Raw genomic sequence first — 15,610 nt, 5'->3', positions numbered from 1 at the left:
CTCAGCTGCTGCCTCAGCTGCCAGCTGCCACTGCTGCATTGCCGCCTCTTGCCCCTGATGGCCACAAACCTATGGATGTCGATCTGGATGCCCCTACTCCTCTGGACGTTTGTGGTGCTGTGCATTCTTTTTCCAGGGGTAGAAATGTCATAGTGACCCCTTATCAGTTAGAGGGCCCACACAACAGATAAGCAAGGTGGACGGCTGACCTCCCTTCCAGAGCTCAGACCAAAACATCGACAGTGGATGTAAACACCAACAATCTTTCCGCATAAACACGGAGCTACTTTGTGAAAAGCCATGTGACAGAGAGCCACCAATTGGAACTAATGTGACTACATGTAGCTCTCCGCCGAATCGGCGTTGTAAGCACGCCAGCAGTCAGACCGGCTAGGACAGCTCAAGCCAATACTTATAACAGCTCCAGCATAATTGACATTCGCCGTAGCTTGCAGTAGAAAGTTGTATCTGTGTAACTGTGTAGAGTAGTATTTTGGTTGGTATTTTCTTTCCGTTATTCAATTGTTTAAATGTATGTGCATTCCTAAGGGACGAAACTGCTGAGGTCATCGGTCCCTAGATTTATACGCTACTTAAACTAAGAACAACACACACACCCATGCCTGAGGGAGGACCCAAACCTCCTGCGGGCGCCTCAAACCACGCAGCCACTCTGTGTGGCTCTTTTCGTTATCTTAAACTCTTATCTGGCTTGTACCATCTCAAGAATTGTTGTGATTCTTGTTGTTCTTACGTTTGGAAATGAGTGAATGCCAAGAAGGCATATTTTTGGTAAATTAATGTGTGTGTTCAAATTTGATTTAGTTCTTATCTGCCGACCGCAAGACACTACACCCCTCAGTACCGCTTCTGCACGCATAGTGTACACAGCGGATCTAAATTGCATGTGGGATTTTGTAGCTGAACATTGTTACTTAGTCACTGTACCACGTGCTAAGGAATTGGCAATATGTTAGGATAGTCAGCCCACTCACAGTGGGGGAAAGGGACCTACAAACATTTGACATCCGCCCATTTCAACTTTGCCACCTAATTATTCATGGAAACTAGTTGCACTTGTTATGCACTTCACTGGTCATGCATTATCGTAGTATCTGAGAATTCGGTTCATTTGTGCATTAAATCAATAAATCCCATTGTTATACTAAATTTCACTTTCATTTCAGTAATTTATAGAACATGTTTTCCCGTACTTAACCACATTGTTGGGAGAGATTATTCAATATACTGTAAATTATGCAAAGTGGGTCAACCCATGAATTGTCATGAGAGGCAGTGCCAAATAGTTTCTTATGCATTCTGCCATCCTTGCGAGTGATGCGGAGAGTGACAATTCCTGGGGGTGTGTGTATTTTCACAGCATTGAGATACGGGTTTTATTCAAGTCAGGCGGCTAGCTTTACCTCGCCACCAGGCAAATTTTCAAGCGCTTCCGTTTCTTTATCCCAGTTAACTACAAAGTTTTATCCTTATACACTGAGCGCATGATTCACGACTTGACTACCAGTACTTACCATACAAAAGGCGCTTGTTATCTCGTTGAACTTGGTGATCGCGTTGTAGCCCGTTGCCTCGGGCTGGATGAAGCGCAGCCACGGCATGGCGCTGAGTTTGCCTCCAGTCATGTCGAAGGCGCGCGAACGTACGTCCTGCAGGTCCAACAGCGTCTGCAGCAGCTGGTCGCCGCGCGGGAAGCGGTAGCCTGCTCAGAAACCACGGCCAGACCTCAGTGTACGGTGTACTCACCACCGATAACAAACAATACTGTTGGCGAAGAGTTCTCAGGCTTCCAGCCGGGTGGCGGTGTCTTCAAACTGCGACGTTTCGACGAGTGACATACTCGTCATCTTCTGGCGAAGTGCCGAAACTATGCGGATGCCGATCCCTTTATACCTGCGGCGTGCCCCCACCACCTGGCCGCGGGAGGCTGGGTCCAGAGGAGCCGGCGGGCGGGGTGGAGGGGGAAGCGGGTGCGCCGTTCGTATCCCCGTCAGAGCATTCCGGTCGCGTCTCGTGAGCTGGACGGTTCTTGGTGCGTTCCCGGCATATTGCGGTTAACGCTGGATTCCAGGCCGCGCTCAGTTGATAACCTTCGTCCCTGTTCACAAGATTCTCGTCGACCCGTATTTCTATTGATTCTTTAATGACGCTGTCCCAATGGCTCCTGGCTCGGCACAGCACCCTGGTGTTCTCGATAGGGTTGAACTTTGCACCTGTACCAAGGACCACACCGAAACGAGACATCATCAGCAGCATAGAGGAAGCAGTCTGGGGCCTACCCAAGGAGGAAGTTGAGCAGGTCCGAAGGGAGACCTGCAGGATCATCGACAAGACACGACTCCCGAAAGCCAACATTACTGCGCCGGAGCGAGAGGCTATCCGCGCACTGAGGGATGATGCTGACATCATGGTTCTCCCAGCAGACAAGGGAAATGCGACGGTGCTGATTCGCACAGTCGACTACCAACAGAAAATCGGCTCTCTGGTGCAAGACCCAGCACACAGGAAACTCAACAAGACCCTACATCGACAATGACCAGGAAAACCGTGGCGCTACTGAAGGACTCAGATCTACCAGAGGCAGTGCAGAAACGGCTGTATCACAGAGCGCCAACGACACCGCGCCTGTATGGATTGCCCAAGATTCTGGACACCATCAACTCGCACAGTTATGAACTGACCAAATACCTGGCGACACTATTAAAACCACTGGTGGGACACAGCAGTCATCACGTGAAAAACTCCGCAGATTTCGTAAGAATACTGAAGGACATCCGAATTCAGAGAGATGACCTACTCGTGAGCTTCGACGTCAACTCCTTGTTCACGAAAGTACCTCTACAAGACGCCTTGGCACTCCTTAACCAGCACTTCGAGCCTGAAACAGTGAAGCTCTTTGAATATGCACTTACGACCACCTACTTCAAGTGCTATGGAGAACATTATGAACAAGTGGATGAAGTGACCATGGGATCTCCCCTTGCTCCAGGGATCGCGAATCTTTATATGGAACGCTTTGAGGAGGTGGCACTACAAACTGCTCACCGTAAACCCAGGCACTTCTTCCGCTATGTGTACGACACTTTCGTGATTTGGCAGCATGGCAGGCAGGCACTGGAGGAGTTTATGGACCACCTAAACGGCATACATGAGAATATCACCTTCACGATGGAAGTAGAAGAGAATGGCTGTATTCCATTCCTGGACATACTGATCAGGAAGAAAGCGGATGGCACGCTGGGCCATTCAGTATGTAGAAAGAAGACGCACACAGACCTGTACCTCCATGCAACCAGCTGCCACCATCCGGCGCAACGCCAGTCAGTACTGACCACTTTGGTACATAGGGCGCGCGTCATTTGTGACAAAGAAAGCCTCTCAGACGAATTACACCACCTAAGAGAGGTATTTCGGAAAAACGGGTACAGTGAAACACAGATTGGTAGGGCCTTCAAGAGGAGACAGGCTGACAATTTTCAGGAAGAGGAAGAAGAGGAAGTTAACAAGAGACTCGCCTTTCTTCCATATTTGGGGCCCATATCAGCCAAAATCGGGGGGGGGGGGGGGGGGGGGGGCTACTGAGAAAATCAATCATAAATACCGTCTTCCGACCCCCGCCAAAGATGAAAGAGCTGCTGGGCTCAGCTAAAGACCCACTCGAACTCAACACACCTGGTATATACAGCATTGCCTGCGAATGTGGTGTACAGTACATTGGACAAACGCAGAGCTGCATCTCGAAAAGGTGCGAGGAACACACCAGGCATGTCCAACTTGGACAGATAAATCTGCTATAGCTGAACATAGCATCAAAGAAAACCACACCTTTGATTTCGAGAATACCAGAGTGCTGTGCCGAGCCGGGAGCTATTGGGACAGCGTCATTAAAGAATCAATAGAAATACGGGTCCACGAGAATCTTGTGAACAGGGACGAAGGATATCAACTGAGCGCGGCCTGGAATCCAGCATTAGCCGCAATACGCCAGGAATGCACCAACAACCGTCCAGCTCACGAGACGCGACCGGAATGCTCTCACGGAGACACGAACGGCGCACCCGCTTCCCCCTCCACCCCGCCCGCCGGCTCCTCTGGACCCAGCCTCCCGTGGCCAGGTGGTGGGGGCACGCCGCAGGTATAAAGGGACCGGCATCAGCAAAGTCTCGGCACTTCGCCAGAAGATGACGAGTATGTCACTCGTCGAAACGTCGCAGTTTCGGCCAGAGTGGCCGAGCGGTTCTAGGCGCTACAGTCCGGAACCGCGCGACCGCTACGGTCGCAGGTTCGAATCCTGCCTCGGGCATGGATGTGTGTGATGTCCTTAGGTTAGTTAGGTTTAATTAGTTGTAAGTTCTAGGGGACTTATGACCTCAGCAGTTGAGTCCCATAGTGCTCAGAGCCATTTGAACCATTTTTTTTCGTCGCAGTTTGAAGACACCGCCACCCGGCTGGAAGCCCGAGAACTCTTCGCCAGCTGTATACGCCGGGAAAGCATACATTCACATTTAAAACAATACTGTGTTCACGTTTTGTTTGCAGAGCTGAACAGAGCATGTGCTCCTGTATTGCTAGTTCTCTCATAGCTTAATATGTCATTTTCTAGTCGTACTTGTAATTTATTACTAGTGTTCACTAATTATGGGTGTAAAATGCAAAATTAGAAATGCCTTTGGCCGTCTATGATTTGAATATAATGCACGTGTTTCGGCGTTTCACTACGCCATCTTCAGGCCCCATGACCAATGTTATAGAAATAGTATCGTAAACCAAATATCGGACTAATAACAGTGTTTAAACTAATTTGATTCTTGTTTGCCATTAAGGCGTATAATAAGATTTTTATTAAACACAGCCCAGGGAGTCGAGTTCTTCTAAAGATTAACATTGGATATTCGAAACATGGTAAAACTCTGCATAAGTTGCAAAGATTTTAATAATTTTCATTCTGTGTGTCCGCATCGGGGCACATAAGCGAGTACATCATTACGTAGCAAGCTGAAAACAAATCACCTCTGTTTTATTATTTCAGAAATATTTCGTGAGTAATTACTTCAATGGAGTTTTTTTGTACCTACATAGTTTAACGAACTCTGGTCTATGAATATGTATCAGATCATGGTCTAGATTTGTGATAGCAGATGTAAAAATAGTTTCACGCCCTACATCAGATTACAAATAATTTACAAACGTCAGTCGAAATCATCATTACTGTGGTGTCACCGCCAGACACCACACTTGCTAGGTGGTGGCCTTTGATTCGGCCGCGGTCCGGCAGTACGCGTCGGACCCGCGTTTCGCCACTATCAGTGATTGCAGACCGAGCGCCGCCGCACGGCAGGTCTAGAGAGACTTCCTAGCACTCGCCCCAGTTGTACAGCCGACTTTGCTAGCGGTGGCTCAGTGCCTACATACGTTCTCATTTGCCAAGACGATAGTTTAGCATAGCCTTCAGCTACGTCATTTGCTACGACCTAACAAGGCGCCATTATCAGTTACTATTGATATTGTGAATCATGTACCGTCAGAACCGACGTTCATCATTAATGGATTAAAGTTAAGTATTCTACCAGCTACGTTCGTTTTTCTAAATTCTAATTTCCTTGTCCTGTTCCAGACCTCACGCCACCCTGCGTGAGCTAAAACGCGTGCATTTCGGCCTCCTTTAGTAAAACGGTGTTGGCTCTCTTGCCAACCACAACGTTAGCGACAAGGCAAAACCGCGTTCTTATCGATATTGCCCTGATTTACTTGTGAAATGGCTTCGCCACAATCTCCAGATGTACTGTCCGAATTTTATCGCTTACAGAATCAGCAGATGCAGGCCTTACTGGATGCCCTTGGACAGCTCGTCCAGGGTCAACGTTCGATGCAAAACGATGCGGCAGCAGCCGCTCCAACGCTAACGCAGCCACAACACACAGTTGCACCAACTTTTCGACCTTCTGATGCTGCACTGGAAAGCTGGACGGAGTGGTCACGCCAATTTGTATTCCATCTTGCCGCCTACAGAATTCAAGGTAACGAGCGGCACACTTTTTTGTTATCATCTGTGTGATAGTCAAATTATTTCCCCGACACGACGTAGCAACTATGTCCTACGAAGAGATTTTGTCTGCATTAGATGCATATTTCAATGAATCAGTCAATGCAGTTGCGAAAAGGTATACCTTCTTTCGTACAAAACATACGGCAGGTCAGACTAATTGGGAGTGGGTTGCAACTTTGCAAGGCCTTACTAGGGATTGTGCTTTGAGTGTCAATGTGGACTCCCTTATTCAGATACTATGCTCCATGATGCAATTGCACAGAACGTTTCTGATGTTCGTATAAGGGAACAGATTTTGAAACTAGTCAATGCCTCCCTTCAACAAGTGATGGACATATTGGATCGGCAGGAAACACTTGACTTTGCTCAGGAATCATTTGAAACTTCGCCACCCGTGTGTCAGGTTAACCAGCCCGCCGGGTGAGCTGCACGGAGCAGTAAACAGCCCTCACGCCCAGCCACGCCGCTGCCGCCAGGCTCTCAGCCACATGTGCCACGCTGGCAAGCAAATGCAGTGCTAAAATCATGCCCGCAGTGCGCTACTAGACATTCGCGTGAGAATTGCCCGTCACGCCAAGCTATTTGCTTTTTCTGTAATAAAAAAGGACATGTTCAGAGTGTTTGCCAGAAAAAACTCAGATCGGAAACTCACAACCATTCCAGGCCCTTTGTTTCACGCCGGATTCGAACCAAGGATACTCAGGCTCGTGAAACTTCGCCCATGGAAATTCATGTAGTTCATTCCACTCCGCTCAGTGTCACTCTCTCTAACAGTGACTGTGTTCGTCCCACAAATAGTGTGCGTCGACATCGCCAGAACTCCCGTCAAGTCGCAAGTGATTTTGTACCAGAGTCAGTTCACGTTGCACGAGACAGTCGCTCTTGTCGTCAGCAGGACAATAAACTTTTTTTGGACTTGGACATTAACGGCAAAGTGATACCATTCCAGCTTGATACCGGGGCTGCAGTTTCACTGATCAATCAAGACATGCACAAACAGCTGGGCACACCTCCGTTGCGTGCCGCAAATGTTAAGTTAACTAGTTATTCAGGTCAAGATATCCCTGTGTTAGGACAGTGCAGCCTTCTTGCAACATACAAAGGACAAACAAAACTTGTCACTTTACATCCTTCGTTCTTCTTCTGCAGTGAACTTGTTTTGTTTCGATTTATTTCAGTTGTTTACATTGTCTACAGTAAATCAGGTCCTATCAGTGAAACAGACTGTGCCTTCAGACAGTGTTTCTCGCCTATGTGAAGAATTTGCAGACATTTTTGCACCGGGCCTCGGTTGCGCTAAGAACTATAAAGTACATTTGGAACTGAAAGTAAATTCGCAACCGAAATTTTTCAGAGTGCGCAATGTTCCTCCCCCCCCCCCCCCCCCCCCCCGCATTGCATGATGAGGTCACAAAAACATTACATGATTTGGAATCACAAGGTGTAATTGAACGTGTGCAGGCTTCTCTCTGGGCATCACCCTTAGTAATTTTGCCAAAACCTTCCGGAAAATTGAGACTTTGTGTGGACTTCAAGGCAACAGTGAATCCACAACTAGTGACTGCAACTTTTCCTTTACCCCGCCTGGAAGATCTTTTTGACAAACTGTGCCCGGGGAAATATTTTTCGAAGTTGGACCTAGCAGATGCATACTTGCAAATACCAGTGGACGAAGAATCCCAGCGCGTTTTGGTGGTTAACACACATCTTGGTTTGTATCGATTCAAACGACTGCCATTCGGGTGGGCATCTGCCCCTGCATTGTTTCAGCAATACCTACAAACTGTTTGTGCGTCGGTCCCTACTGCAGGAAACTATCTGGACGATATTGTGATCTCCGGAAAGACGGAAGAAGAACATTTAGCCAATCTCAGAACATTATTTCAGGTCTTGCGATAAAATGGCCTTCGCTTGCGGAAGGACAAATGTGTGATTTTTGCTCATGATTTGCCATACCTGGGACATGTACTCAATGCCCAAGGCATACACATCCCAGTCCCATGCACCTTCATGCCATACAAGACTTGCCTTCGCCGCAGAATTTGAAGCAGCTGCAGAGTGTGCTGGGAAAAATTAATTACTATAACAGATATGTGCCACATGCCTCTTCCATTTCAGCTCCGCTTCATCGCTTACGCCGTAAAGGTGTTCCGTTCGTCTGGACGACGGAATGCGAACGCGCCTTTCGCCAGTTGAAATCGGCGTTGCTTTCCAATACTTGCCTTACGCCATTCGACCCCCAGAAGCCCCTTTTGTTGATGGTGGATGCATCGGATTTCGGGATCGGTGCTGTGCTTGCGCACAAAGATGGATCGCACGATCGACCTATTGCCTTTGAGTCCAAATTGCTCTCGTCTGCGCAAAGAAATTATTCACAGATCAAGAAAGAAGCATTGGCTCTGGTATTTGGTGTTACAAAGTTTCATGATTTCTTGTATGGTCGTCACTTTACCATAATCACAGACCACAAACCTTTGACATCGCTTTTTCATCCGAGCAAGCCTGTACCTCCACGTACAGCGCAGAAATTCATTCGCTGGTCTATACTCCTCTCAAAGTACCGCTAAGATATCTTGTATCGGTCCACTGCTAAGCACGGAAACGCCGATGCATTGTCCCGCTTGCCTGTTGCTGAGGATAGGGCATTCGATTCCTCCGAACTTGCTTGCATGTTCATTGATGCGGAAACAGATGACGTGGTCGAATCGTTTCCGATTGATTTTCGTCGTGTAGCTACCGTTCTGCGTTTTGTTGCTACGCAATGGCCCTTGTCAAAGTCACGGACCGGGGACCCGTTGGTTCGCCGATTTTTTGCTCACAAGGAGAGACTTTTTGTACGACGTGGTGTTTTGCTGTTGAGTTCTGATAATGATCAGTCCAGGGTCGTGGTCCCACGTTCGTTACAGTCCTCTGTCTTACAGCTTCTCCACCAAGGACATTGGGGTGTAGTGAGAACTAAACAACTTGATCGTCAGCACTGTACTTGGTTCGGAATCGATGCCACGATTACGAATATGTGCTCTTCTTGCATGATGTGTGCCAAACAACAATCCGCACCACCGCGGAAATTCTTTGCATGGCCAAAAGCCACTTCCCCTTGGCAACGCTTACACATCGATTTTGCTTGTCCATTCTGGAATGCTCGATGGTTGGTTATGATAGATTCATTCAGTATATTTCCTTTTGTTGTCCGGATGTCTTCCACGACGTCATCTGCCACCATCCAAGCGTTATCTGCTATCTTTTGCATTGAAGGTCTTCCACAGACTATTGCTTCCGACAATGGCCCACAATTCATGTCTGCAGAATTTCAGTCATTCTGCAAGGCCAATGGTATTCAACATCTGACGTCCTCGCCGTTTTCGCCACAGTCAAACGGTGCCGCTGAACGATTGGTCAGGACTTTCAAGTCACAGATGTTGAAGTTGAAAGAGTCGCATTCTCGGGAGGACGCGCTATTGCTCTTTTTGTCCTCGTATCGCTCTCAGCCCCGAGATGGTCGCTCGCTGGCTGAGTTTCTCCACGGTCGCCCTCATCGAACCTTGATGTCTTTGCTACATCCGCCGCATCAGGTTCCTGTGCAGCGCCAGACACCTGCTTTTGCCCCAGGCGACGTTGTCTACTACCGCCACTACCGAGGTTCACGGCGCATTCTTCGCTGCCTCGGACGCGCTATGTAGCTGGTTTTGGGGGCCTCTGGTGAGGTGCGCCGGCATCTCAACCAGCTGCGCCTCTGTCGTCACACAGGATCTGCCGCTCCCCGTCTGCTTTCAGCGACGGTGCCGTCCGGTCAGCGCCCTGGGGACCGATCTACTGGCTCGCCTCAGCCCCAGGTGTTACCGACGCTGCCTTCCATTTTGCCCCATGGCGACGCGCCGCCGCCGCCGCCTGTTCTCCCGCCGGCGACGCCCGCAGTGGACGCTTTGCTGCAGCCGCCGGGCGCCTCCGTGGGTCACGTGCCGCCGATCGCTTCCTGGGACCAGTTGTCCTCCGACATGGAACTCTTGCCCGCTCCGGACCACGTGTCTTCGCCCGTCGGGTGCCCTGGCCCGATGGAGGTCGAGCCTTCGGCCCCTCCTGTCTCTCTACGGGCGCATACACCGTATGTTGGCGCGCCCCTGGAGCAGGTTTTCAGGCCTTTCCTAGCTCCCCGTGGTCCGAATGGCAGGGTTCGGGTGGCACAGCCTCGCCTGTTGTTAGGCTCCCCACCTCGTCGCATACGTCAACATGGGGTCCTCCCCACGCCGGGCGGAAGCCTTATACCACAACCGTAGGCCGATTTGCGGGAGAGTAATGTGGTGACACCGCCAGACACCACACTTGCTAGGTGGTGGCCTTTGAATCGGCCGCGGTCCGGCAGTACGCGTCGGACCCGCGTGTCGCCACTATCAGTGATTGCAGACCGAGCGCTGCCACACGGCAGGTCTAGAGAGACTTCCTAGCACTGTCCCCAGTTGTACAGCCGACTTTGCTAGCGATGGTTCACTGCCTACTTACGTTCTCATTTGCCGAGATGATAGTTTAGCAGAGCCTTCAGCTACGTCATTTGCTACGACCTAGCAAGGCGCCATTATCAGTTACTATTGATGTTGTGAATCATGTACCGTCAAAACCGACGTTCATCATTAATGGATTAAAGTTAAGTATTCTACCAGCTACGTCTGTTTTTCTAAATTCTAATTTCCTTGTTCTGTTTGTAACGGAACTGAAATGATGGTGGGCTGACAGTAATTTGGAGCCCGCGCGTCGGAAACGGGCGCGCTGGTGTGAGACTGCCAGGGAGTGCACCCTGATGCCATCTATTGGCGAAACTGGGAATTAGCGCTGTCTCAGACAATGCACTCGCTCTTGGAGTCAAATGTGTTCTTTTTCTTGGTAATTATAAGTTATTACTGTATGATTTAATGTTATAAAGCGCTAGTAGTAAATTATGACTGGTATGAACTCCAGGGTAATAAATATAAATATTCTTAAATACTAAATGATTTCGGTGAAAAGGTGGTAGGGGAACGCCCCCACTCTTGGTGATACGATCATAGCTAGAGGTAGCTGGAGACACAGGGACTGAACAATGGAATGGCCTGGGGAGTGTTGACGTGAGCGGGCGTGCATAACTGTGCTCACGCAAAAGTGACTGTGCAACAGCGAAAAGGAGAATATCGTCGCCGTTTGTGGAGTGGAACGTGACGAATGGTTGTTGACGCCGTCTCTATGCCACTGGGGCTGATTGTAAGAGTTCCTGCGCCCAGATTTTATGGCGGACGCGCAGTAGCTTATACGAGTGCTACAGCTCGTAGTTCCAGCCGCCATTAAGGGCACGAGGCGTGAAGAGGAAGAGCTGCGTTAGCCACATGCATCTCACCACCAGCACCGACACGTCTACCCAAGGCAAGACTGCTTGAAATTGTTAAGTCAAACTTTGTATACATGTAAAAGGAGAATACCAGTTTTCTTTTGTGCAAGTGCAGAGGACAGAATATAGTAATGAGTAAAATTACGACGCATGTTGTTCATTGTAAAGTGTAGTAACCTGAAACATAGTGTAGTGAAATCAGACTGAGGCCACCATCGCCTCTTCCATTTACAATTCTTTTGGGTGTAGAATACTTTAGCGTATAAGAATTTTGAAAAGAGCAATGGTCATACCAGAATGAGTCGCCTATTTATAGTTACTTAAATTTTTCTGAGTAACCTTTCAAGTAAAGTCACTTAACTAATTCTATAGCAATTGTCCAAAGAGTAATATCCAAAAATCATTAAATAAGTTGAAGGGTAGAAGTCTGTTAACCTAAGTAGCTTAAATTGTCTTGGTGCTAATTACCAAGCCAACTCACAGAAATTGAGAGAGTATGTGCTTTGTAGAATCACCTAGAATGATCAGAAATAGTAATATTCAGAATTAAGTTTAAAATTCAACTCAAGGCGTTTCACTTTGAAACGAGCCAAAAAATTGATTTATTCTTTTGCTCCTTCAGAGCTGGCGACCGTAGTTATAAGTATTTTCAGGAGGATTCGACGGTAAGTCTGCTGCTCTCGTCGTGCTGATAGGATTATCTACTGCTGCTAGCAGTGGTGATTGGATACATAAGCTCACTACCAAGTTAAGTGGGTCAGGTAGGCAGTGTTACCGTGTGAACTGTAGGGCACTGTAGGCCGTGGATCGAACCCGTTCAATCATCACAGCTCTTTGAGAAATAGTCCGGTTAGGAGTGTACTAATCCAATAGGTAAATACTGGCGAGTAACGGTCAGAAATGTATACGCAAGTGAATTTAGCAAGGTCTATGTAGCACCTAGTTAATGTGGTGTAATGGCGAGGGTAGGAGTGGAGTGAAAGTGAGCTGAGCTTGTGGCAGCTGTGCTGTCTTCAAAGATTAATAACGCCAGAATTCACTACTAACTCTTACCATTAGGGCTGAGCTATTTACGGTTAAAATACGTAGCAGTAAGCGCAAAGGCGTGACAGCTACAAGTCCGTATGGGCTTTATACATACGGAAGTAGGAAGCAGGTCATTCTGTCAGTGGAGGGGTTAAAACAACGGAGTCACTTGAGAACATACCCCATTTACTGATGGAAAGATTCGGCGGTTCGGTCGCATGTGGCGACCGTGACAGGACTTACCAATTTTGTAGAATAATGGCTCCAATAAAAGTGTTTTATATAAACGTGTAGTTTCAAGAAAATTTTAAATTTGCAAATTCTGTTGTAGACAAATATACCACAATTGGTAAGTTCAAGACGACAACCTGCAAAGCAGCAAAAGGAAGTCCAATAGTAGGAGTTAAACAAGTAATACTTGGTTTAATAAACATTTCTATTAGGCACGAAATACAGCAGCATAAGATGGAGTCGAATAGTAACAAGCAAGACGAAAACATTACAAGGTCAGACCCAGAATTAGGGACCATAGATACTGTTGTAGGGTTGGAAAATCCTATAGATGAATCCACACCCACAAAACAGGAGGAACGGGAAGTGAAACCAAAGGTAGTGAAAAGTGAACCCAATGTATCGGTGGATGCAAGTCACAAGGGAGAGGATATGGAATTAACAAGTTTGTTAAATAGTATGATGGCGCAAATTCGAGAAGGGAATGCTAGTTTGAAAGCAGAAATGGCTAGTCATATATCCCAATTGGATGAAAACCTATCTGGTAAAATAAAAGCCAATTTAGATATTTTGAATACGCAAAGCCAGCGTATCACAGAGGTAAACAAATCAGTAAATAGCATTAGGGCTGAAATAACAAATGTTCAGAGAAAAGTCACAGAAATAGAGAAAAGATTTGATACCGAAATTCAGAAAATAGAGAAATCAGTGGAACCTTTGGTTAGTGAAAAATTAGAACCGATAATTGAAAGTAAATTACAGGTGATAGTACCAGTTGTAAAGAAAGAGATTGTTAAAGAAACGGCAGCTGATATTGAAACACTGCGCAATACCATGTTGAGTTTTGATGCATGTGTGCAGGAGCAGGAAAATACACTGCGTAATGAGATAAAATTGTTAAGTCAGCAAGTTCAGAATCAGACGTTTCTTAACTGTAGTGGTATCCCATTGGTAATGCAAAAATCGGAAATACTGAGTAGGGAGGAAAAATACGATCCTCAAAAGAAACAAGGTGGATGGCATCCAATGGATTTTATAAAAAATTGTGAACGTGTCTTACCAACAGACATGTCGGATAAAGAAAAAATTAATTTAGTAATAGACGCTTTAGCAGGTCATGCTAAACGTTGGGGATTGAATTTGGATATCGACAATTTGAAGTTTACAGACTTCAAAGAAAAGTTCCTTGAGGAATTCTGGGGCACACAACAGAGGGATAGGTTGTGGAGAGAATTCGTTGTCGCCAGAATGCCAGAACATGGGCGTGGGCTCATGAAAGAATACTGTGAAGGATGGTTCAAGCGTTTGGAGTATCTTAAAGATCGTAGATCAGAATCGGAGATAGTGTGGGAGCTGTGGAAAAAGCTACCTGACGATTCAAAGCGTTATGTAGGAGGCACTCATCGAACATTCGATGAATTTTTAGAAAAAATCGAGAATGAAGATAGGTGGCGTGAAACTAGAGAGTTTCGAGGTTTCAGAAATCAGAATGGAATAGTAAAAGGTGGTAGGAATGAACCGCAAATTAACATGATGAGAGGAAGAGGTCGAGGAGGTAACTCTCAGCGAGGGAGAGGACACTATCAGGGAAACGGGATGCATTATCAAAATCAGGAAAACTAAATACCGCGCAGGTCAAGGGCCTAACGCGCGCGGAAAGAAAGAAATGGCCCAAATATAGAGAAGATCGGAGTAGTCAGTACTATAGTAGGATAGTGCGTCGTTCGCCTGAAGAGCAGTTACATAAACGAAACTTTGCGAAGTATAATGCAGGGATACAAACAGAGGAGAGAGAGCAGGGAGGAATTATTAAGGGAAATGAAGTAGGAAAAGAATATCGGTCGGATGTGAAGGCTCACGTGAATGAAATAAGTACAATTCGAGGTCAGAGTGACGAATTGATGAAGGAAGAGTCAGAGAAGGCGTTGTTTGTCGGTAGGGATGGCAACTGTGCAGAGAGGCAGGGGCAAGGTAGGAGTGATGTGACTTATGGTAAAAGGTTCGTACGAATAGTCGACGAATCGCATCGAGAAGTAATTAAAGAGGAAAGGGTGGATAAGAAAAAGGGGCATAGTGCAGAGACGCATGCCGATTTAGAAATTACCTCGTATGCAGAATATGTACATCAGCTCAAAAGCCAGCCAGCACAATTAGAAAGATCTTCCACTCAAGTGATTAATTTGGACCCGAATATGACAGTGTTAGAGAGCCATACCGATTATGATGTGTACCTAGTGACAGCAAGAGTACATGACTGTGATGAAGATTCTTTTAGAGAAATTAGAGAAAGTGTATCTAACCAAGAGAAAGAGTGTTGTGATCCCTGTAGTACTGAAGAAAATGAGTTGAGTGAGACTGGAATTCCATTAGTAGGGGAAAATTATGAAAGTAAGAGTGGCGAATGCACTATCCAACAAAGGGAAAGTAGAGAAAGGGATTATAATTTGCGAGAATTATTTGAATCCGAAGAAGGTCATATTTCTATGGAGGAGGAATTATCGTCAGAATCATCAGAAAGCATCCAGGGAGAAAAAGAAGTAGAGGAAGTTTCCGATTCTGCAACCGAGAGTTCAGGCATGACAGATTCGAATGAGAACGAGATGGCATTAAAGAGCCTAGACGAAGGACTATTGGAAAAAGTGGTGAAAGAATTTAGGATGAAAAGGAGAAAGAAACCTCCAGATGGAATGGTCAGTATAAAAACCGGAAAAATAATATGGCAAGACTTGGCGGTGGAAAAGGATTTATTATGGGAAGATAAAGAAAGTATGAAAGAGGACAATAGGATGCAAACAATCCTACCCATTAATATATGTGGATACGATTTATATGTATTGTTGGATACGGGTGCTCAAATAAGTGCTATTTCGCACGCATTTTTTGAGATGATCAAAGAGCAACGAGGAGTAGTCATGATGCCAGTAACAGGTGTT

At 46.7% G+C, this 15,610-nt stretch overlaps 1 protein-coding gene across 1 annotated transcript in view; it reads right to left on the bottom strand.

Moving 5' to 3' along the window:
- Positions 1-15,610, bottom strand: part of LOC124613986 (methyl farnesoate epoxidase-like) — a 326,569-nt gene that overhangs the window by 174,302 nt on the left and 136,657 nt on the right. Inside the window, exon 4 of the mRNA XM_047142773.1 lies at positions 1,536-1,723. Within this exon, the coding sequence (XP_046998729.1) occupies positions 1,536-1,723 (188 nt within the window). The remainder of the gene's footprint in view (positions 1-1,535; positions 1,724-15,610) is intronic.

This window comes from Schistocerca americana, chromosome 4 (genome assembly GCF_021461395.2).
Source record: "Schistocerca americana isolate TAMUIC-IGC-003095 chromosome 4, iqSchAmer2.1, whole genome shotgun sequence".
NCBI lineage: Eukaryota > Metazoa > Arthropoda > Insecta > Orthoptera > Acrididae > Schistocerca > Schistocerca americana.
This window is presented reverse-complemented; position numbering and strand designations above follow the sequence as displayed.